General features: G+C 42.0%; 1 protein-coding gene across 2 annotated transcripts in view; it reads right to left on the bottom strand.

Moving 5' to 3' along the window:
• The window catches only part of ANO2 (anoctamin 2), a 192,198-nt gene extending 168,104 nt beyond the window's left edge, over positions 1 to 24,094 (bottom strand). Inside the window, exons 1-3 of one of the 2 annotated variants that reach the window (XM_027782912.2) lie at positions 24,022 to 24,094; positions 16,803 to 16,987; positions 13,486 to 13,878 (exon numbers count right to left, since the gene is read on the bottom strand). In XM_027782912.2, the coding sequence (XP_027638713.2) occupies positions 13,486 to 13,878; positions 16,803 to 16,987; positions 24,022 to 24,040 (597 nt within the window). In that variant the 5' untranslated portion in view covers positions 24,041 to 24,094. Of the gene's footprint in view, positions 1 to 13,485; positions 13,879 to 15,486; positions 15,735 to 16,802; positions 16,988 to 24,021 lie in introns of those variants that run through there. The other variant, XM_055809275.1, reaches the window with a different exon arrangement.

The raw sequence follows: 24,094 nt of genomic DNA, 5'->3' as shown, positions 1-24,094 counted from the left end.
AAGCTGTGGGAAGTCTGTTTTCAGTTGTGAGAACTGACTGTAAAGATTAGTACAGGCCCGCTGCTAGGAGACAACTTCCCATTTTCCATTCTCATTCTCCTTCACATGAATGCTTTCACACATTTGAAAAGCTGTTTGCTAGTGAAAAGAGCTAGCATTCACCTAATTCTCACCTTCACTTTTCTGTTGCTTTCTGTTCAACAATAAAGGACGTGAAAACTGGAAACCAGAACTATAAGGAACCCCGACAGTATGCCAGGGAACACAGAGACAGGAGGTGCCATCCACACCGATATCTTCAGACACACAATAGCTTTTGGCTAGTTCTGTTCTATTCTTGTCTCTATCCTTAGGTGTTTAATGACATGGGAATAGTATTTAAGTTCTACTTCTAAAAGTCTTACATTTCACAGCAGTTCTGGCATTGACAAGGAGAAAGACACTGGTACGAATCTTGCCAAATTTTCAGCTTAGCAGTCAGTCTTCAGAAGACAAGTGCTACTACTTTGGGGAACCAAAATGAGGGAAGCTGCAGCTCCTCAAACTCCTGCTCCTCCTCTGGAGGAGGTGATGGGCCTGGGCAGGCAGCTGACAGCCAAGATGAACTTTGTCCTTCAAAGTTGCCTACCCCTTTATACTGATTCTATGAGCAGGTATCCAAATACGTGCACTCACCTTAGATATGGGGAGTATTAGGCAATACGAATTTACCCTGTTTCTACTTGAGAGAGCACGTAGGTTTGTACTAAGGAAATGACCTTCTTGCTTTTGCATCTCTGCCACCTTCCCATCTATTTTCAAGTGTCCAGGTAGCAGAAAGATGCCCACTGACTCACTTCCTGGATTTGGCTTACAGATTTTGATGTATATTTCCTTGGCTACACTTATTATTGTGATTTTAATTACACTGGAGTGCTCCGTAATTATATGGCAATTATTTTCTTTGATAATTACCATTGGCATGTACAAGTGAAGGAATATATCTAAAAGCTACCTATTAGTTTCTTGTGGTACATAATTTTCTACATTAACAAAATGGCTTTTACATTATAATTACATTTACATCTTTTATGAACTAATGGAAAACAAGAATTAATTACAAGGAGCACAGTACATTACTACAGATTAGCTATACTGATATCAGGAGCGTTACCAATCACCATATTATAAACTACACCTACTTTTTAATACTAAGATGAGCTGTCTTCAATAACGTAATCTGGCAGGTCTCCTGATACGTGGGTTTCATCCTGCCAAGGGTGAGACTGATATTGCTAGTAGAGCATTATGAAGATCTGGAAATTAACTACAACTTTCAGTTGGATCTTGGAGCATTTAAAAATATTCTTTGTGCGGACTTTTCTGTGAAGAGACTTGCCAGTTGGTGGCCAGATGTGACATAATGCCCCTAAACCACGAAATAGTTTCCAGGAGAGTCGCTTGTGAACTGTGGCTCACAGGTGAAAAACAAACTGGGATCCCGTGTGGTGCAAGCTGTGACTTATGTGTTACCATGGTGCTCTCAAATGCCTCCTGCAACAGATCAGTTGAAAAGCACAAGTCTTCTAATGAGCAAACCTCGGTGCCTAACTGAAGATGAGCTTTGCCAGCTCTAGGAGAGCAGTTTCCTAGGGACAGCATTGCTTTAAAACAGGAGGGACTAAGGGAGAAACAATACTTGCGTAGAAGTATTTGAGAGAGAAGCAGTCACGAAGTATGGATTCCTCCTGTGTGTAGCAGTGCCCAGATTTTCACAGAGGAGCACCCATCTTGGACATTATGACTTCAGGGCAGGCCTGTGACTGACTGATTGTAACTGATGGACAGCAGGGAAGGGTGAAGGACTGACTTCATGTAGACCAAAGATACACAGTCGTACCGAGGAGTGGCAGGATCTCTGCAGGTATAGGATATGGAGATGAAAGAGCATCATGGACAGAATTGGAGAGTCCTGGAAAGGGCAGTGGGCTGTGGTGGATAGGTGAGCAGTCCTGCAGAAGACTGTGGATGGTGAGATGGTGCAGAGGTGAATACACAGATAGGTGAGCAGGTCAAGCACTGGTGAGCTGAAGCAGTTAGCATACACTGACCTGTGAAAGCTGAGTGGTGCCACTGGAGGCAGAGAGTAACCATTACCCAGTGAACTCACAGAGACCTGTGACAAGCAAGCAGGCTTGCCAGAAGCACAGAGCACTGCAGCATATTGACCTGTCCTGCAAAAGCCTGAAAGTACACCTATGTTACAAAGAATATCATATGAAATTTCCTAGGTTCCATCAACCAGAGTGTGGACAATGAAAGGATGCAAGGTCCAAAGACCTTCCATAGATACACAGTCTTTAGGATGCTACTTTGCCTTGATTACCTAACAGGTTTCTGTGACTGTTGAACATCTGTAAATGTTAAAAGGCAAGCAAAGAACAATATTCAAAGCCTGTAAAATGAAGTGTGGAATATAAGAGTTGAAGAAAGAGCAGGAACACCAGATGTTTTCAAGACAGGCAACAGGGATTTGCAGCTCCCAAAAAAGTGAGGATAATGGGGGGCAAGTCGAGAAAAGGATGAAAAGACATGAATCCAGAAAAGGTAAAGGCAGCCTATACAACCTGCGCTGGAGCTGAAACAATCAAAGCATTACAAAAGAGAATTATCTTTCACATCCTGTGGGCAATTTCAATGGGAGCAGAGTTAGGCCTCTTGAGTGATTTGGAAAAAGTTCCTAAGCATAGGATGGGCAGGGATATCCTTCCCCATTTTGAAGGGATTAAGGAAAAATAACAGTAGTTTGAACTAGCACTTTGGAGGTGCCATCTTGGAGTTCTCCTTAAGAATTTGTAAGACCTTGAATATATTTTCTATCTCTGAGATGCTAAATTTTCTTTGTATTACTAAATTACTCTGAGTAAACCATGACTGAGTTTGGTGAACATGTAGACAGAGCCTGCAGACAAATTCCTCATCTCCCAGTTGGTAAAGTGATGCCATGACTAAGGGAAGTGCACTGTGCTCTTCTGGCAGAGAAAGTCATTGGTATTCTTCTAGTGTACTTAATGTTGGCATTGACCTACAAAAAGTAATGGCCACCTCTACATTTTCAGGGGTGCACTTTAAGTAGCGTCTTTGTGTTCCCCCTTGAAAGGTTGCTGTTTCCAAAGATGAGAAGGAATATCGGTCTACATGGCTTCATTTTTTTTTTTCCCCCTAACTACTGGATGCTAATCCTCTTTCAAATACACATGGTTCATTTGGTTTACCACTAGACATCTTATGAAATTCCAAGGTCATCTACCTAACTCCACCTGAAAAATTTCCTTTAAAGTATAATATATAGGTCTCAAACCTTTCAGTGAATTCAGTAAGACTCTAAAATGATTGCAGAGATCAAGGAATTGAAGGGAAAAGTGACCAGTGAACTGATGAATTAATTCCTAGATGACAGAGTTTGAGTATGGAGCTAAAGCAAACATATCTGCCATCTCCATAGAAAAAAAAAAAAAAAAAGCCCCACAAAAGCAACAAATAAAAACCCATACACCTGTTCAAAATAATTTTGTCCAATTGTTTTGTTTCAGGTGATGAAATCATTGTTACATTAATGATAACCTAGAATAAGCACACAGAAATCAGTATCTAGCTCTTACATGTTTTTTTCATTGGTCTATCACCATCAGCACATATCTGTACACATAAGGGAGACTTAACTAGTGTGAAGACAGTTATTAGTCCTGTGTATCAAGGAAAGAATTCACTCCAAAGGGTATATTTTCCATGCTGTGCATGAGGATTTCATCACCAAGCTCCCATTAACTTTCATGGGAATTGTGCAGCCTGATGCCACCCTGCTATTTTTTTTTCCTTGTTGCTGTATTCAGGCCAAAGTAATTGCTGATCTGGAACAATAGGACGTGATGCAGTTTTGAATTATTTGACTTGTCCTATGACTATAAAAGACCTTACAATGAACTGGCAAAGATAATTCTAGCTGAAAACAATCTGATTACAACCTTCAATATGGCTTATGTACCACAGTTTCCTTTTTCCAAGATGCAGGCATTAGAAGAACCACATTTTATAAAATGAACCAATCCCAGTTTGACTAAGCTGTAGCTGAAGGTCTTTTCTCCTACAGAAGTCCCAATCTGTGGTATGCTAAATGCTTACCAAGCCAAGCCCCTTTGAGGGATGGTTTGCTACAGTACGTAGCCCAGACACCACTGGAGAGACAGAAATTACCTTGGTGCTTGCAGAACCAGAAGAGCCCTGCCTTCATCTAAATAGACCTGCCAGGTTATTGTGGAAAGGAGAGAGGAACTTCTGTGAGCAGTTTCCTCAGCATATGTAACATAACAATCACAATATTGCAGCAATGCAGATGCCATCATGGTGGCTACAAATTATGGCAGCATATTGAATTTTTTCTATTTGTTCTTAAAAATGGAAAACATAAACACATCTCTTACCAGATTGAAAAGGCAGCTTCTTCAAATTATTTTTAGCAACATGAAGTGCTGCCATATTCCTAGGTGCTATGCATCCAACAGTTCCCACTGCTAAGAGAAACTAGATGCACAATATTTTTGAAATTATAACAGTATTCAGAAGCTGCCACTCAAGTACCATCAAACATGTTCACTTTTACATTGAAGCAAAATACGACAGGGTCTTCAAAAAACAGCGCGGCTTCAGATTTCTCCTGTTTCCCCTTGAATGTCACCGTTGCTCTACAAATCCATTCATTAAAATTGGATCATGCAGACCAACCCTCACTCCTTTTCACTGAAAAAGTTAAGTGAGACAGTATTTGGTTCCATAATGCTATTTCTGGTGATACAAATAGGTGGAGATCTCAGGTACCATGGTGTTTGCACAGTAACCTTGTGCCATACTTGAAAGGGACCAGAAAACTGGACCAGAGTTCACTGGAGAAGAGGTGTATTTCTGCAGGTTCCAGTGGCCAGAACAGATCTTTTGAGGGCTGGAAAATAATAGAGCATCCCCAAGCTACAGAAGCTGTAGATGACCCTAGCCACCATCAGCAAAGTCCAAATATAAGCCAGACCTGTAGTCCTTGTCAGTTCCCATACACACCAGCGCACACAGCAATGAAACACACTCATCACTTCTCCCTCCATCTATATATACATACATAAATCTTTAGATTCTTGTCATCTTGCAGTAAAAACAGAACAGGTAACTAATCTTTCCCTCTACGACAGCTTTCCCCCACTAAAGCTGTGCTCATCCACACAAACTACTACTGGGTTGTTGGAGCTCAGCCCCTTCTTAGAACTTAGGCCTACAAAGGATTAAAGAAATAATTTGTGTTGGAAAGGACATTCTGATTTCTAAGGGACAATTACTTTTTTTTTTTTTTTTTCTTTAAAAGAGCCTTGTATTATCCATGCTGAACAGCTTGAATATGAATGCACTTTTCATTCCAAAATGCCTTCCTTTCATATACAATACAACATTTTAAAATGTACACACCACAAGATGTCTAGTTGAGCATCTGGAAGGGAATAATTCCTTCCCTATAGTGGCTTTCTTCCTGGAGAAATACGCTTGGCTGTCTAGTCATAATGTCATGAGCAACAGACCTTTCAATAACTTAAATTTGGACAGAATGAAACACACATCCATTAGAGTCACCAGTAAAGCAAGGAGACCTTAAAAGAGTCCAAAATATATGAAAAGAATCCCACAAGCCTGATTCATTATTTATGTTACCTGTCCCTGGACCTGCTAAAGGATAACCCTCACTCTGCACATATACAAACAGTGGTTTTTTTCTCCTAAGACAATTCTGTCCTTCAAAGACTGATTTCCATGGTGGGATACACCCCAGTCTTCTCTCTGCTGGAATCCATTCCTGAATCTGAGATGGCAGAAGCTGGTGAGTGCCACCTTATGGTCTTCCCTTCGCACATGTGCCACTGTACTGTTGGTTAATTGAGTGAGTGAATGGATTTTTCTTTCCTTTTCATTTTCTTGCAGGTATTTTTATTATTTTTTTCTCTCTCTCTGACATTCCAGTTTTAATTTCTAACTCCTCTATCCTCGCCCCCAGCTAAGCCATTCAAGAGTATTTATTGTCACTTCCGTAAAAATGGACTGGATATTGCTCTGATTTGTGAGATGAGGGGGAAAAAAAAAAAAAAAGCACCGGACTGCTGCTTACTCTGGCAATCCAGAAGCTCTTGACAGTGGAGGCTTTTCCATAGCCACTGTCATCAGAGGCCAAAACAGAAGTAGCAAAGCCAGAAAGATCTCTTTCTGAAAAACCATTCACTGCTTCACTTGAAACTGGTCTTTTCCCCTGCAGTGAGAAGACACGGCACCTCTGCTTTGTTCTCCCTGGCTCTGGAAGAGAACGCTATCTCTCCTCACTGGAAGATGTGCTCTGCTCTCATCTTCCATAGAAAAAAAATGACTCAAAACCAAATCCCATTTCCTCCCTATTCTTTCCATCAATATAAGCAAAATCAATTTGTCTCTCATTTTTCTCCTTGTTTGTCAGTCTTTGTCTCTGACACAGAGTTTTCAGACAGAGAATGCCTTTTATTTAATCTGGTTTTGTACAAGACAAAAACCATGAGGGAAGAACAGAGGTGCATATCTTAGATCTTTTATAACAACAACATAAAACAGTACATAAATGAATGTATATGTGTAAAAAACCAATGTATTAAAAACAGGGAGCACTTATCTACAGTGTTACATTCACTCCCAGGTGGAATTCTCAATGTCTCTTACTTACGCAAAGAAGTTGCAAGCAGTCCTCCCTGCTTTCCTTTGCACTAGATGTGAAGTCATGACTAAGAAGCAACGCCTCCAAAAAATTACAAAATCATACAGCAACTCAATCAGCAGAAATGCAGAAGTGATCACTCCTTTGGTATCACAGATCTGTAGGGCTGTTTGCTGCTGTAGACAAAGCAGGCAATTGCTTGGGGACAGCAAAGCAAAGCAAGTCCCATTTCCCCTACAAAAGAATCTTTGAAATTCAGGATTTCTTCTTCTGCCAAAGAGTAGGTTCAGATGCATTGGGCAGCAGGTTCTGCTGCTGGGGCAGTCCTCACCCAGCACCTGTAGGAGCTGAATCCTCACCCCAATCAACAGCAGCACAATTTCTGTCTTTTAAATGGTCAGAAAAACAACAAAGCACAGGACCAAAATCCCCAAACTATGTTATATTTTACTACTTTGTTTTCGTGAAACTACTATTTAAGCTGCACTGGCCTAAGCAGTTTACAGAAATTATCACCACTTCAGCCTCCAAGTCTCCTCTGCAGGCATTCTGGCTACTGCAGCGTCATCAGTGCACTGTAGCATCCCTCAGGGCTTCCTGTATTGGTCTTCAAATTGTCTCCATGGATTTAATTTGCAGATTAAAACTTCTGCTGCAAACAAGACCATTGATAATTAAAAAAAATGTTTTCATGGATTTATCTGTGAACAAGCCAAGCAGATGATTTTGCCACTTTTCATCCCCTATCCTACAATGGCCTAGTTCTTTCCCTGCTATGCCCTAGAAAAGATTTATAAGTCATTCCTGTGGGTTTCTTATGTACCTAGCAACTTGTAGAAATGGAAGTAGTTCCTCCAGCAGGCAGCAGAACTCAGCAGGTAGGACACAGTGAAAGACACACACAAATTCAGGAGCCTATTTGCCATTTCTGCCTGGCAAGTCTGATAGAATCAGCATTATGTAAAAATAGGATGCTTCTTGTGCAATTTCCATTGTACATATCACCAGAACGCACACCCCAAATGTACCAGCATTTGAAATTCAAGATATTGATGTCTCCGTTTCCCAGCCTGCAGAGAGTTGATGAGATTTATCATTGCTGACAGAAGAGCTCCATAAATGTTGTTGATAACATACAGGCCCTGTTTTGCACATTCCTTCAATTTTCTCTAAAACCCTTGGAAGCTGTTTTGACTACAGTACCTAATAACTGAGCATTAAGTGTCTGGATGTTAATTAAAAAACACGAATCATAGTATTGACTTTTCAACTTTGACAGCACAGCCATTCTACCTAGCCACCTGTTATCAAGGATCATTAATACTGACTGAAGCACACCTAACTCCCATGGGGTTACTCCAAAATCCTCTCTAAAATGGAGACATAATTTCCTCTTAAATAGTTAATCAACTTGCCAATATTTTCATCACGTCCATTTCACTATCACTGAAAACCTCGCCTTGCCTGTTCAACTTTAATTTTATAAGAGCTGTGTATTACATTTCAGCCCCATATAAGTAACATACAGGAGGAGAACATGTTTTAGCTAATTAATGCTTCTGTAACTAGAGTTGAAAAATAACCATCAAATATTTATATAATTGTTACACTAAGAGGCCCCCAAAGAAGTATTGTCTTCTTCTGAGTGCTGTACTAAGAGAGAGTGAAACACAAAGTCCTAAGACCTAGAGGACAAAAGACCCCAGTCTCTTTCCAATACTATATTACTCTGGTATGCATTCTCACTGGCTTCGGGAGATGTTCATTAACATGGATAAAGGTCTTGGACTCCTATTAAATTTCCCTATCCTTTTAAAATTAATGTTATCTACTAATAAGCTTTCCACTGCACTTTAGAAGAATGAATATTTTGAGACAACTATGACATTCACACTGAGTACCTGCAAGATGTCTCATATGTGCTAAGGGCATGAGATACTTCTATTGGAATTATCCACAAATCATATTGATAGATTTTGGAAAAAGACATCACTTTTTCAGGCTCTTAAATACTACTAAATTAAGCAATATCCATAACCTTTTAACTAAAAGTCAAAATATTCTATATCAAAAAAAAATGTTTTGGCAAGAAAAAAAAGGTCTACCCAAATATATTGAACTCTTGGCCATTGGAATTCCACTTTTTCACAATGAAAAGTATTAACATTAAAATAAGCTACATATGACATAAATGTGATGCTAGGGAATATAGCAGACCCAAGAAAACAGCTCATATAGCAAGAATGTTGATGGCACTGCTCAACAGAAACCTCCTCAGCTACAGGTAGGGATAGGAAGAAACAGGAAAAGAAAAAGACCCTCTGCATTGAATAATTTATCATGATATTATTTTGGCTACTCTGATCTTTTACAGCTGAGAGAAGATAAAATTCTTCTTCCACTGGCAAACGGGGAGCACCTTAGTGCCACAAAACAGTGCAATTCAATCCCATAGATAAAATCTAGCTGCAGCTTATCTTTAGTTCAGGATCGGGTGGTGGGAGGTGGGGATGTTGATTAATCAGTTGGTTCATTGGTTGGGGGGTGGAGGTTGTTCGGGTTTGCCTTTTTTAGGGGGAAGTTTGTTTGATTTATTAGGGTTTAATTTGGGGTTTTGGTTGGTTGTTGTGGGATTTTTCCCGCAAAAATTCAAAAACATGCCTTGCAATATTAAGCAGAAAAATCCAGTCACAACCAGTCATCACTACTGTTGTTATCAACAGCACTGCACAAGCTGATACACTGAGGACCTTAAGGACTTCCTTGCCTCAAAGCCTAATGTTAGCCAACAGAGTTTAATGAGACATCCTTAAAATTATGCTAGCTCTAAAATTCAAGTTAGATGAGTTTCTTGGAGGGTAGTTTACAATTGGTTTTAAAATTGTTATCATCTTCCCCTTAAAAGATATTTTTCCTCTTCTAAATGCTATTTAGCAAAGTACATTTCATTTCCAATGTGCTCAAAAATGATCCTACTTTGTCAGAATGCCAAGATGCATCTCCAACGTCATCTTATTCTATTCCTATTATGCTTTGCCATACATAATACTAATTGAATACAGTACAAGTTGCATTTGCAGTCATTAAAGCAGCAGTACAACTCAAATTTAAGCGAACTACTGTTGCTCCACATTAGGTGAAACACAACAGTATGGTATTTATTACCCTTCCTGGGAACTGAGGTGGAATATTTGAGGGTACTCTTAAGGTGACCTATCTCAGCGATTCTTTGTGTATCTTATGCAAAATTTGACTTGTGCCACTAGTGTTAAATAGAGTTTATTTAAAGAGGATTGTCATGGCTCTGACAGCTAGCTCACAAGGGTAAATGTGACCTGCTGGCATTCCATCACAGTTTACAAAGACATGCCAAAGAATCTGGTTTCTGGCATGGACATCTTGGAAAAATAGTTTTACTGCACTTTTAACTGTGTTTCTTTGAAGCAGAGGAAGCAAATCCTGCAAATGCTTAACACTATGCAGATTAGCAGAAGTGTTTACAGGATCTGTATTAGTAGGGTCTATATTAATCACTATGTGATATTGTAAAACACAAGGTAGTTAATTCTACATACACATGCAAGAGTATATTTTATCTAACTTCATAGACTGGTCAAACAGGCCAGTCACAGATAGAAACATTATTTTTACTCATAGCAAACTATGCAAACCAGTAGTTCTGCGTTGCTAAGCTGCTGTCATCAGATGTGAATAGGGAGTTTCCTCTTCTGTTCTATTCTTTCCACCAAATATCACTTCCACACAACCCTAATTTAGGCTAATTCAATTGTTTTCATGGGCATAGGCTACACTGGACCACCCAAATGTTTTGATTTGAAAAGAAGGTAACCAGCCAAAGTGCTCCTTGAACTTGATCTGCCATTTGTCATCTCTGACACATGGAACATCACGTCTGAAAGTTGACAGTGGCAGTATTTGGTGTAACATGTGAATACATGCTATGGATCAGGTATGACTTTACCAGGGAGCATAGTAAGAAGGCTGTCAAATATTACAACCACCCATCATTATGGGTACTCAATTTGACACTAAAGAGGAAAGAGTTGTAACCTTCAACTTCGTGCACATTGCCTTCATTGTGCACGTTTTCTTGGATATGCAAAATAATATCTCGGTTTAAAAACAGGAAAACAAAACCCCAAAAAAACCCACAAAAAACCCTAAAAGGGTTATATTGAGAACAATGTTTCTCTGCAGGACAGCAATAACAATTGATAGAAAGTTATAAGGAAGTTGGAAACTAGTCAAAAATTCCTAATTCACAAATAATAACTGGGTAGATATGGAGACAGACCATAATCTTGCCTATTATCCATATATTCAAAAAAGAGTAATACTTCCCTCTCCACATACACATTATATATCTTCATATATTTTCTTGTCTATATTCTTTTAAACAAAGAATTGACAATACAAATTAGAAAGGTGTTTGTCCCTAGTTACTCAGCATATAGCAACCATATTAACATCATATGTTAACAAACTAACCACGGAAATTCCTACTTCTTCAAAGAGACAGTTGGAGAAACAAAGATTTTTAAATTGTCATAATGCTCTCCTGTGTTCCTAGAGATGAACTTCCTGATCTTTAAATAGCTGTAGCCTACAAAAGCAGCTTCTAGAGGAACTCCAGTACCCTGTGAGTTTAGTAGACTGAGCATCCCGATGTGAAAGATGCTGTGCTTAGTTCATTTAGGCTAAGCTTGATTAGACAACTTGTGTGTTGGGAGAGCAGGATTGAATACATATACATACACACATACAGGTACAGAAGTGATGAGATTGCATTTTTTTAAAAATTTTCAAAATCAATTAATTTTTCTTATAAAAGAACTGGTCACAAAATAATTTCCTCAGAACATTTCCAGTTCATTTACAAAAAGCCTTTTCCTCTTCAGAAGGAAAACCGTGACAAAAAAATTTGTTCTTTGACCAGCTCTCTATGACATCATTTATTACTTTGTATATTATTTAAGGGTGCACATCATCACTTGGAAGGGGTCTGAACCAGAATTCAAATCCAGCTGGACTTTGCATAAGTAATGAGTCAAAAAATCAAATCCAAATCTCCTGCTAGACTTTTCAGGTTCTGATGAAATTCATAACTGAAAGAGGTCTCCAAAAACAGTTGTTCTCATGGGGTTTATGCAATTTGTATTAAAATCATAGCAGTAAGATTGTCATGTGTTAGCAGTATTGAAACCTAACCTCAATGCTTAGTATAAAAGAATCAGGATCTGAGATCACTTTTTTTCTGTCCAGTGCAAGGATGGTTCAGTCAGGCTGTGCAGTGAAATACAACCCATAGCCACCTGCAACTTAGCAAACTGAGCAAGGAAAACGTTAAGAGCCAAAAGGCTTTTCTAATTCTTTCTATTCCTGCCAATGATTTAATGTGTATACACTATGCCAGGTCAGCTAGACTCAAATTTTCAGATGCAATCTGTGATTTGGTCCATGTTCTGGAAGTGTTGACTGGTTGCACTGAAAGCAATATGAGCTGTAAGTTCTCAGCACCTCTGAAAAGAAGCCCTAAGTTTCTTAAATTTGGTGTCAAAACCAATAGAACACCTAAAACTAGAACACAGCAGGGACTTGACTTCAACAGAAATAAATATCCGTGGCTTTCGAAGAGGTCCAGAGGAATAGCACAGAGCTCAGTGCATCAACATGGGGTTTGGAAGACACGTGCTCAATTGACCGACTACCTGCAGTCAAGTAACCTAACCACAGCTCCCAGCTGATATTACCATAACACTATCCAACATCATGCACATATGGGGAGAATAAATACATTAAAGGCTGGGAGGTTCTCCTGTTGCAGCATAGGAGCTGTTCATTTTGTGGGTAGCGTGAAGAAATGACAACATTTGCGTATGGCTGAGGAAAGCTAAGAGTCGCACTGAAAATCACCAGGTTATTCTGAGGAAATATGAAATGCCTCAACAGTGCTTTGTATTCCATCAAATTACTTAAGAGAGCCTTTCTTCATTTTAACAATACTAAAATGTAAAAACTATTTTTTTTTGTAAGAAAAGTGTGTTCATCGCACGCCATAAGAACATTTAGATGAATGCGTTTTCTACTGAAAATTGGAATTGCTACTCAATAGTGCCCTAATCAACAATAACAATCACATATTTCCCAGGCAGTAGGAACCAAGCAACACAGAAACACCCCCATCATCTTCTCCTTGGCTTTACACCATATTTTAGGCATGCATAAAGTAGCTCGTACAACATATTTCTGCAGAACCCTAATTAGGGGTTGCAGTGGTGGCAGGGTTTGACCCATGGATGCTGAGTACTGAACTACTGTTGAGCAGTAACAAGCTGTCTTCAGGATTAGCCCCTCAAGCTGGCCATGAGACAGACCTCCGGCACATCCTACCCTTGTGCAGCTGCAGAAGCAGCCGTGGGGGAGTCAGTGAGGCTGTAAAGTGGCACTTATTTGTAAAAGATGGCACAGGTGTGATTTGCCTCTCAGTTAACATTGATGCAGGGCAGGAATGAAGGCAGGCCAGGCCCGGCCCTCACGCATGGCCACAGCTGGGCTGCTGGCCTCCCCACCAGAAGAGAGGGGGCAGCCATGCTCTGGGCACCCAGTCACCCCGCACAGCCGGCCACGGTTACGGCCTGTACGTAGCCACCTCCGACACCCAGGTGGCCGTTACCCATCGGGACACCCAGTGCGAGAAGCAAGTCTCTCCCTCTTACCTCAGGGTCTTTCTCTATCTCCAGCCCCGCTTGCACCAGGTTGTGTTCATATTCCTCCCGCTGCATCCGCTTCTCCTCCTCCAGGGCGTCCAGCGGGCTGAGCTCGATCACCTCCACCCCTGGTGGCCCCGGCAGGGCACACTGGCCACCGTCCTGCTGCTGTGGCTCAGCACGGCCCTTCCCAGTCCCTCCATTCGAAACCAGGGCCAAGGGGGCAGATCCACGTGTAGGCTCTGGTGAGCCCGTGCCGGGCAGGTGCCGAGCAAGGCGTTTTCGGTAGTGGTAGGCTAACACGTAGTCGACCTTTCTCTTGCTGTGCCTGAATAGCGTGCCGTCCGGGGACGCCTGGTCCGCCGCCCCTCCTTGCGTCCCATCCAGGTAATTGTTTATAATCTGGGAGAGAAACACACGAGTCTCACAGACAAGAAAGCCAAAAAGCCCAGGAAGCTGGCAGGCGCAGGGTCTGCCTCCACACAAGGATGTAAAGCTGCACAGAGTCAAAACGGGAGGTCAGCCAGGGCAGGTATGACCTACAAACATGCACCAGCCAGATTGCCACCCTGACCTCTTCCAACTGTAAACAAACGATAGTGGCTAAAGATAACAGCCTTATCTCAACACGTGGGATACCTACCTGACCGGCAGGCAGGGGGCACGCGCCAACGCTGTCTCTGCCCTGCACATACACAGACCATATAGGAGAAGACACCCACGTTTTGAAATGGGATGGAGCAGTGAGAATAAGAATCACATTGCAGACCGGGATATGGGAAAGGATGTTCTGTGGAACAAAGCTGCACAGGGGAAGGAAGGAAGGAAGGAAGGAAGGAAGGAAGGAAGGAAGGAAGGAAGGAAAAAAACTGTGTGTGGGAAGAAACTGATCTGAACTAGAACAGGAGCAATATCCTTGGTGCACTAAAAGGGCAAGAAGGGTAGAGCTGGACAGAAACGTTTGGAAAATACCAGGTATTAGAGAGGATATGCCCCATGGATGGCTAAATGATGATAGCTGACCTGTATTTTAACGTCTGATGAAAACACTATGTGATTGGATAGTAACATTGCAAGTTGGAATCAATGACTGATATCATTCACGTCACCTATGTGGTACTCAGTCACCTGCCTCCTTGTCTCCGCTCTACAAACCTTTCTGGGATGAAGGTGACCCAGTACTAACCCCTGCCCATCGCACCCCACCCTGGACAGCAGTTCTGCATCACCCATATTGAACGCCGATACCAAATGTAAGGTATTCACTTTCACTTCTCATTCACTAAGATATCCCATACCTTTCCAAAACTGTTACCATCCACCATTTCCAGCTCAATGCTGTAGCTGAAAGCCCTTCACAGAGCTATCTACAATGTCATTCATTAGCGTGACACCAGCCCTCCAGTAACTGGGGAACAAGATACAAGCAAATAAATAGGGTCAACCTGATCCAAAGCAATCAGCCCATAACTTAATTCCAGACATTTATGGTTCCCATAGGTGGCTATACAACCAAAATCTTGACAGGTACCAATTACAGATTTCTTTCTCTCCTTGTCTCCCTTTCCATTACTGGTAGTCCTGAATGCAAAGTTAACCAAGCATGCTGTACAGCAATTTTCTTGTTTGTTAACACAACGTGAATTTTTGAAAGTATTATATAAATGTGCATATTATTATATACCCCAGCATCTCCCAAATTCTTGTTTTTCACTACTTTGCTTGACTTAGTTTCCCACAAAGTAGTTTCAATCACCATATCGCTAAATAAATCTTGGTTTTATATGCATGTCACATCCTTCATTCTTCCACAAAATTATCACCAAATAATCTGTTCTGCACATTACACTTATCACACACTTTATGTGTAAAGTGTATGTATAGTCCCTTTAGGCATATATAAACTTACACTCAGCACTAGGTTCTGGCAGAATATAAAACTGCTTGGGAGACAGCATTTTATTGCAATTCCTCATTTCCTAGTTAGATACATTTTCATGTAGTACTCACAGGCAGTCCATGCAAACCTCCTGGATCCATCTCTGCCACAGTGAAGAAAAACCCGTTGCAGATTTCTACTTTCCTTTCCAGAGAGTTTTACGCTATACAGCACAGAAGTAATGATGTCACCACCACCAGGTCACTGGCACAACAAAATGCATTAGCTGACTCTAAAGAAGACGAGCTTTAAGCATCCTCTCCTCCCTGACTGGAAAGTGCGGACAGAAATGAGAAGCACAAACAAAAGGCAGGAGAGGGAGCAAGGAGGTTGGAGAACATGAAAAGTCACAAACAGCTTTTCCTGTTTATTACTGTCCGTAGCCAGCTGCCACATCCCAGCCACCCGAGAGAGCACCATAGCAACATTTGATGTTGCTGGAGTTACACAGAATAATAGCTAAGGAGATACAACGACATCTCGCTCTCCCTCCCTGTTGACATTTTTCTCACTCTTAGCAGTAAAGTGCCATCCCCATTATTGTGGGCATCTAGAGCATAGAAAACAAATCAAAATTCCCAAAGATTTTAGTAAGGACATTTTCCGGCCCTAAATTTGCACTGCTTTCCTCACTGTATGATATTCTGGCACAAGAAGACCTTGTTAGGGAGGAACACAAATAAGTTACAACTTCCAAAATGCCACTGAAGGAACTATCAAGATTTTTCTCCCCTCCTCTCACAGCCATTGTGTCACTTTTAGTCAGAATCAGTGATTTAAATTACCATCTTCAGTCCCACATCGCTTCTTGACGCTTCCAAGACAAGTAGCCAGCACACCAAGCATTAAAAATAGGAAGGTAGAATTGGCATGTCATGACAATTTTATTCTAGTCCTTGAATAACCAACATATCACTACAAACATATCCTAGGAGGTATCTCCTCTAACAACAGCTCTGCCCTGCAGACCACAGCCACACTACACTTAACACCTTCCAATCCAGCCTACACTAACACCTGGGCACATGCTGGCCCAGGGTTTGCACAGGGATAGCCAATTTAGTCATCAGCCTGCAGACCTTTTCCTATGCTAGGGTTAATAATAGCAAGCCTCCTGTTACTGCTCTGAAGGATTTTGGCTGAAGTAAATTATTAAGAAAAGCTTGGTGAAACTTTTATGGTAGCAATTAGTTCCTACTGTACACTAAGAAAGTCTCCTGAACTACTTAAGGTTGTAGTATCAGTTTACTTGCATAGTCACTTTTCCCAGTGTGGATTTGCCTAACCCACAGGAAGAGGGCACCATGCTCTGCTGACTCTGCTTCAAAGCCTCTTCTTCATCCCAAAGATGTTAGTCATAAATCAATGAACATAAAATTCTGCTTACAGAACTGCTGAAGGATCCCGTACAGCTCGGTGCTTCAAAAGCTCCGTTGATCCTGCTGCCGTGCAAGGAAGACTGGTTTTGAGGGACTGTGAGGTATTTGCTGTTGTATGTTGAAAAACAGTTCCTTGCTGATTTTGCTGTCTTCTGTCCATTCAGAGTTGGGTGTGAGGAGGCTAGAGGAAAGTCTGAGAATAAGAGATAAGTACTGTTATATAAAACAGGTTTTGTGCAGGCAGTTTCCTAAAGGAACGGGAAATACTGCAGTTAATAGATACCATCCAATTTCAGATGCTGCGCCTTGCGGGGTGCATACAACTCCAGACAGGTACTTACCTGCGTGAACTGCTGGGAAAGGGGAACCATGATACAATTCTGCACTTAGCTCAGCACTGCCCTGGTTGATCAATAGCGTTTGTACTCCTGCACTTCAGTCATGAGGTTAGAAGCTGGAAAGTCTGTGCTTTTCTGCTAGGTAAGCAACCCAAGGACATGAGCAACTGGGTGTCCTCAGCACCTGCGCCCTGGTTCTCTGGGTGCAGCGTTCACACCAGGTGGAAGCCAAATGACCTCAAACAAACCGATTCACTTTTGCTTACGGCTTACAACTAGATCTGAAATGGAGCGTGTTTCAGTTCTAGTGTGATGTAAACTAATGTAGCAGCATCAGGTACAGGTACAAACTTCTGTCTAACGGTCTTTCTCCCCTAAGAACTCTTAACTTTTGGATATCTCATGGTGTGATATTCTCATAAAGCACAATGAGTTTATACCTCATGTTTTGGCTTGAAAGACTAATGTCTTGAACCCGTTAGTTTTAGATGTGTTCCCTGTCTCTTGTATTGACAAATTATACGGTGCCAATGCAGCGTAGTGGAGGGTCTGGAGGGGGTAGGCAGTGACATGAACTCCCTGTTCCCTGCCACCACTGGTAAGCTGTATCTGTGCCGTAGAGCAGGGTACAGCAACAGAAGAATATGAGACGAATGCTTGGTCACGGGTAGGAAACGCAGAAAGTCAGTCCCATACAGGCAGTAGCGCAGCGAAAAAAATGATGATAAAAAGTAATGGGTACAGAAACTGTGTTGACATACAAATGTTTCATACTCTTTCCCCCTCTAGTGGTGCCGTAACTGAAATGGGGTTGATTGATCTTTACCCATACTTTCTTTGAAATGCTTGTTGAGGTGAAAAGTAGTGGCTTGGTCCTTCAAGCATTAGTGTTTTCTACCAGGGAGAAGACATAGGTGTAGCAGACCCATCTGCCCATATAGTTAGCCCCACTACCACTGAAGAGATGAAGCACCATGGCTCTCCAGCCAGAGCTTATTTCTTCCCTAGGAAGAAAAGGTAACTGGAACATTCATAAGCTCCCACATATTCAGGGAGATATTAAATCCATCATATCTCTTCTTGCCTCCTTACTTGGCAATCCTAGTAACGCTGCAGTTCTTTTGCCCCACCTTCACCTTCTGTCTAAGGAAACGAGAAGCTTCAACAGCATGGTATAGTTACTTTCCAGTCTGGGAGGAACTGCCTTACGGGATTTGCTGTACTTTATTATAAGAAAGCAATCTCATTGTTCTCTGCCACAAGAAAGCACTGGGAAATCTGATCAGTTTCTTCTACACCTCCCTTATGGTGATGGAGACAGGGGAAGAGAGAAGGCAGCAATAGCTGTGTCTCTTGCTCAGTGTTCATGCGACTGGAGTGTGTTTCTCCCACTTTGCTGGAACAGCCAACTGGTGGCACAAATACCTTGCATTGCCTCTCCGAAGATGGAGCACTGAAGGAGGTGGCTGTATGCAGGAAGCCTATGGAGTTGAACAGTGATCATCAACTCCAAATAATTAAAGGAAAATCTGAAAGGATCCATTCTTATAGATTGTGATAGCAAAATTTGTCTCTCTGCCTTTTCTTTTTTTGGGGGGCTGGGGTTATGTATTGCTAAAATCTGGAAGCATATTTTCTATTTATTTAATTGAATCCCTTCTTTTTTTCTTTCAAGAGTCTAAGGCAGATGCTGTGTCCTACTGCTAATCTTCTGTGCCCTCTACAGGGACTGATTTTTCTTACCCGCAATCATGAGCTAAAAGAGCAGCCAGCAAAATGCTAAGGAAGGAAATGCTTGGGGAGGGGGAGACCTGACCTCTAAATGTTATGATTATTCTTGTGTTTTTTATGAATAATAGATTAAGGTCCTGCAACGCTTGAACAGTACAGTAGATTGACTCACCAGTCTTCCTTTTCTGATCTCTCGAGGAGACTTACACTTGGTTTACTTTAATGAAGCGCATAATGATGCCACAAGGGAAACTCCAAGGAAAATAAGTAATAAGTGAAGGTTTCGTTCCCAAAGGCTACACACTATGTTTCTCCAGTATTTTCAAACTAAGCCTGGGATATCTCACAAGACCTTCACACAGTCAATTAAAGACCTTTTTTTCTTCCAGTCCTTTTAACTAGGCCTAGGGAAAAAATCTGCAGTCCATTTATAATAAAATGATTTAATTTCCATTACGCTTCCAAACCTTCAGGAACTGTGTCACAACCCTGAGGTTAACACTGGTAAGCTGGTGAGGCAGTCAGGGACTTCCAGTCAGTATAAGTTTTTTGATGGAAATAAAATTTCCATACCTGAATTTGGAGGACTTCTGTTCTCCCAAAAGCTTTTCATCTTCCCAGATCAAACTGACTGAACCAAAATGTTATGTTCTGAATGACTTCCACATTTGACAGTGCTTGCCTGTGGTACTGCAGAGCCTCAGGGGCTTCTGCTTCAGATGCTGCCTGACCTCAATCTACCCTGTAAGTCTTTACGACATCTGGCCTTACATGTTCTCATTCTGTAAATATTCTAGAGGAATTATTATCAATAGAAACAAGCTGTGTGTGTGTGTATGTATGTGCATATATATATTTTTTACACATGCACACATGCATAGCTTTGGTACATACATATACCTCCCCAGAGAACAGCAGCAGAGTGAATCTTGAATTCAACGCAGAAAGCAAATATTCAAGAACTACACTCATTCTAGAAAAATAACCTGGGAGCCATCCCTCCAGTCAAACTTCATTAAGTTGTAAATGGCTTCCAAGGACAAGGTACCTCCAGGACAGAGATCGATGACCAGCTCTCGTTCCAGTGCCAATTCACAGGCAGTAATCATCTACACACTCACTCAGTCTCTCAACACTCCTTTGCTTCGGCTTTTTGTAAACATAAAGGTTGGCTGTATGTGCACCAACTGACCTCACCACTGGACTCGCCAGTTTCTTGTCTGAAGTGCAATGATGAAGCAGCTGCACATACTGCCAAAAGTGGAAGGACTGAGGGAGTGTATTAAAAGACCACACTGCTTGTGAAATCTGCAGTAAGCAAGTCTGCCTAATTAGGAGCTCTGTATTAAATCCCGAGTAACAGCCAGTTACCCAGTCTGAGCGGTCCAGATGATCAGATTATCATAGGCACAACTACTTGCAGAATGCATTGTAAATGGTTTGGCCACCCAGGGCACAGACACTGGCCTTTCATTTATCTTCCTCTCTTTCTACCGAAGTATCAGAAATGGACTGCGCTTCTGAAAGACACCGCAGGCAGAAGTATACCTTGCACAGGCTGCTCTGGAAGGTTGTTCAAAACATCTGCGATTCAGGAGCATTGTTTGGCAAACTTGTCATTTCGTCCACCCTCCAAGTAGGTAGGAAAAAGAACTACTTGAGTTCACTGTTTCTATGTAGCTTGACTTAAACATATCTTCTTTAAAGGAAATATGTATAAATAAGAATACGTACCATGGTTTTACACGTGTTCTTTAGGTCCCCTCCAAGCTAATGACTTCCCAGTTCTGAACATAGAATCACAGAATGGTTTGTGTTGGAAGGGACCTTAAACATCATCTAGTTCCGACCCCGCTGCCACCTAGAGTTGCAGATTTCAATACAGCCAGTCATGTCCGTGTAAGTGCACAAGTATTTTCATTGCACTGCATTTTTTCTTTTTTAAGCTGCCACCCCTTGTCTTTCAAAATACTGCTTGTTATTTAATATTTCAGTTAAGAGTTTCAGACACAAGGGAATGCATGTTAATTAAATAAGCTTTGGTCAAGCTTAAAGGAAACAAGCCATCAAAGGAAATGTTTAGGAATAAATTTTTACGTAGGAAATCCATTCTTCATTCAATATTACTTGAAGGAAAAGGTCCAGCAGGTTTCACCAAAGATAACTTGTATTACTGCAGTGTTCTCAAACTCCTGATTTGAATAAAAGAAGAATAGCATTTGACCATTAAATTTCAGACATCTGATATTTTTTTCTTCAGGACGGTTTAAGAACTAGTTAGCTCTTTAGTCCCCTCCTACTTAACTGTTTTAGCTAAAATCAGTCCCATAACTAAACTTAGCAGTAGGCAGTTCTCTCTATAATGAGTCTTTTTCCTCCAGTTGTATTCTGGGGGCTGGAAAGGAAAGAAGAAGCTGTGTTATGTACAGCCAAATGCTAAGGGGCAACACTGAGATACTGATTCCTACCCAGAGATTCTCCTTGCTGACTGTCCTGGGGGCTCAGGATGTGGCGTTTCAAATGATGTTGGAAGAGGGTCCAGACAGGCAGGTGTACCCAGGCTGGCAAAGGCATTAGGCAGGACGTGTCAGAGGCAGTTTTGCCCTTCCCATCTGCAGTCTGAGAGGTACCATATGAGCCCTCAAACAGCAGGCTGCAAATTTGGATCTCATGTCTCTTGGTGGAAACTCAGCAGTGGGAGAACAGGTAGGAAGTGGCAAACCTGAAAAATTCTGTTTTCTGCTTCTAGCTCAACTTCTTCTACCCTTCGGTTGCATTCCCAGTTTCATTGCCCAGGACGTCTGCCAGCCCAGGGTATATGGCTGGGACAATGTGATAAAGATAGAAAGCAGTGAGGGAATTGTGTGGGACTGTGCTGTCTACCTTAAGTCTTAGCAGGACTGTTCCATCTCTGATCTTATCTTAACACTTCTTATCCTCCAAGCCACACCTATGCTTCCATTTCTCAGAAGCTTCCTCTTAAGTTCCTCTTCTTCATGGTAGGCTTCATAGCCTCTTACCTGAAATTTGCTGTAATTTGTACCATGCTGCATTAGAGAGCATTAGAGACAAACCAAAAAGCCTTGTCTGTCTTTAATTCCTATGATGCTTAAAAGGCACTAATGGTAGTCTTGAGGACTCAGTGGAGGAAATCACTCTCAGCTGTAGCTGTGTTGGGTTTGGTGGAGCTGTGCACAAGAAGTGATTCTGGCAGAAGCTGAGCTTCTTTCCATATCACCATGCACTTTGTTTACTGTATATTAGCAGCTTCCCTGAGTCATTATAGTTTCAAAGTGACTTGTCCATAACCTTCTGGCCCTTTGTCAGTGAATGTGTGTTCACCGATTCTTAGAAGTGTTACTGACAGAATGGATAATAACAATTCTCTTGCAGTTCTTTTAGAGGAGAGGTGGCCTACGGCCATCTGCTCCACCAGGGAAGGTGAGCCTGGAGCAGAGCATGACAGGGCAGAGCAGTGAGTGACCCTGCTGACAGGGAGCCCAGGTGCAGAGCAGCAAGCCCAGGTCAGGGTCAGGGGGAGACAGTGATGAGGGCCAGGCGCAGCGCAGTGACACCCCAGCAAGGCAGCGGTGATGGGGCTGGTCCCAGTCAAGCTGGGAAGCAGAGCTTCGGGGTCTGTCAGGGCCAAACCGGCAAAGGTGAGAGACCAGGTGCAGACACAGCTTAGCTGCAGTGGAGCACAGGCAGGGGCGAGGGGTAAAGCCTCAGCTTAAAAGCAGTTCCCAGGGGAAAGGGAGGCGTGCTCTCACTTCCAGCTTTCCTCACAACAGCTCTGGCTGCTGAAGGAGCTGGGCTTGGACTCAGCCAGCTAAACTCTAACATGGCCACCTAAACGCCTAGAAGGGGGTTGTGCTCTGGGCCCTGACAGTCCGCCCCTGAACTGCTGCCAGAAACAGCATTGCAGCACCTGAAACAGGCAAGCGCAGGCAAGGGGGAGCACAGCTCCTAGCTAGTTTTGACTGGCCTGAATAGTTACAGTCACAGACGCAAATGTAAAGCCTGTGGTTGTGCTCCTTTGGTAGCCCCTAGCCCCAGGAGCCCTCACCTCTGGCGTCAGGAGCAGGAAGAACATACGTGAGCTAATGGAGATGCTCCCTCGCCCCTGGTACACGCCATGAGCCAGAGGGTCTCTTGAGGAGTGGAAGGTTATGAATCTGAATGATCAAGAATGAAGGAAACAGAGTAGACCTGTAGATATAGATGTGGGAACTGCCCTGAGCTGCCTTAATGTTTGCATTGCCCAAAGACTTAATGGAGCTATATCTGCATAATACAACTGTGACTGTGTGTATAACTTTACAGACTCCCCTCCTGTTATTTTTTTAATTCTACTTTACATGCAAAGGTTACAGAAATTACCTGTGTTTTCTGACATAATTTATATATCAGGACTAACTCCAATAGTGAAAGACCTGAGTTGGAAAAAGGACACTGGAATAACTCAACAAAGATCAGCAGTAGGCATTAAATCTAATGGCTCTTTGTACACTATTGTCTGCTATACAAATAATTTTAGGAAGGCGACTGGATGGGAGGGCACAGAAATTGCACCATTTTGTGACCTGTGTGATAGTTCGGAGTTCACAGCAGAGTTACAGCCCCAGAAACAATGAGATGAAGTGGAAACAACCACAGGGCTTTTGACTGTAGCAGTAAAGTAATAGTGACACTATCAGCAGTGAACAATATTCTACACTCGTACACTGGGAACTCAAACACAAAGGTTTTATGCGCTGAGCAAATTTGTTCCTTGTGCATGGGTACTGAAAGCTCACTGCTGCACAGTCTTCTGAAAAAGGGTACTGCTTGCTCCCCCCAATTGCATTGCAATAAGGCAAATGCAGATGGAAGGAGCAGAAGCCCAGCACAAGGCATTTGCCCAATGATTGTCTTTTCCACATGCATCACAACGCTGACCCACAGCTGCATTCCTGAGGCTTCGGAAAAAAGAACTATCTCTGAGCTGTATGTATGTAACCTGGGCCACAGATTTTTCTTTTTTTCATTTTTTTTTTTAAATGTCCTCAAAGAAGACAGAGAAGTTCTTTCAAAGTATTCCTGTCTTTGTTCCCCACCCTCTTTCCACCTATTTAACTTCATAGTCAGCAATTAACAATGAAGCAGAAAATAAACTTACCGGACGTGTGTGTTTCCATGTTGCCTGGAGGTCTGGCTGGAAGTTGTGTCAGTGCTAATAGGATGTGGCTATG

The sequence above is a fragment of the Falco peregrinus genome, chromosome 6 (assembly GCF_023634155.1).
Source record: "Falco peregrinus isolate bFalPer1 chromosome 6, bFalPer1.pri, whole genome shotgun sequence".
NCBI classification, from domain to species: Eukaryota; Metazoa; Chordata; class Aves; order Falconiformes; family Falconidae; genus Falco; species Falco peregrinus.
The sequence above is the reverse complement of the archived record's forward strand: the minus strand, read 5'-3'. Positions and strand labels throughout refer to the sequence as shown.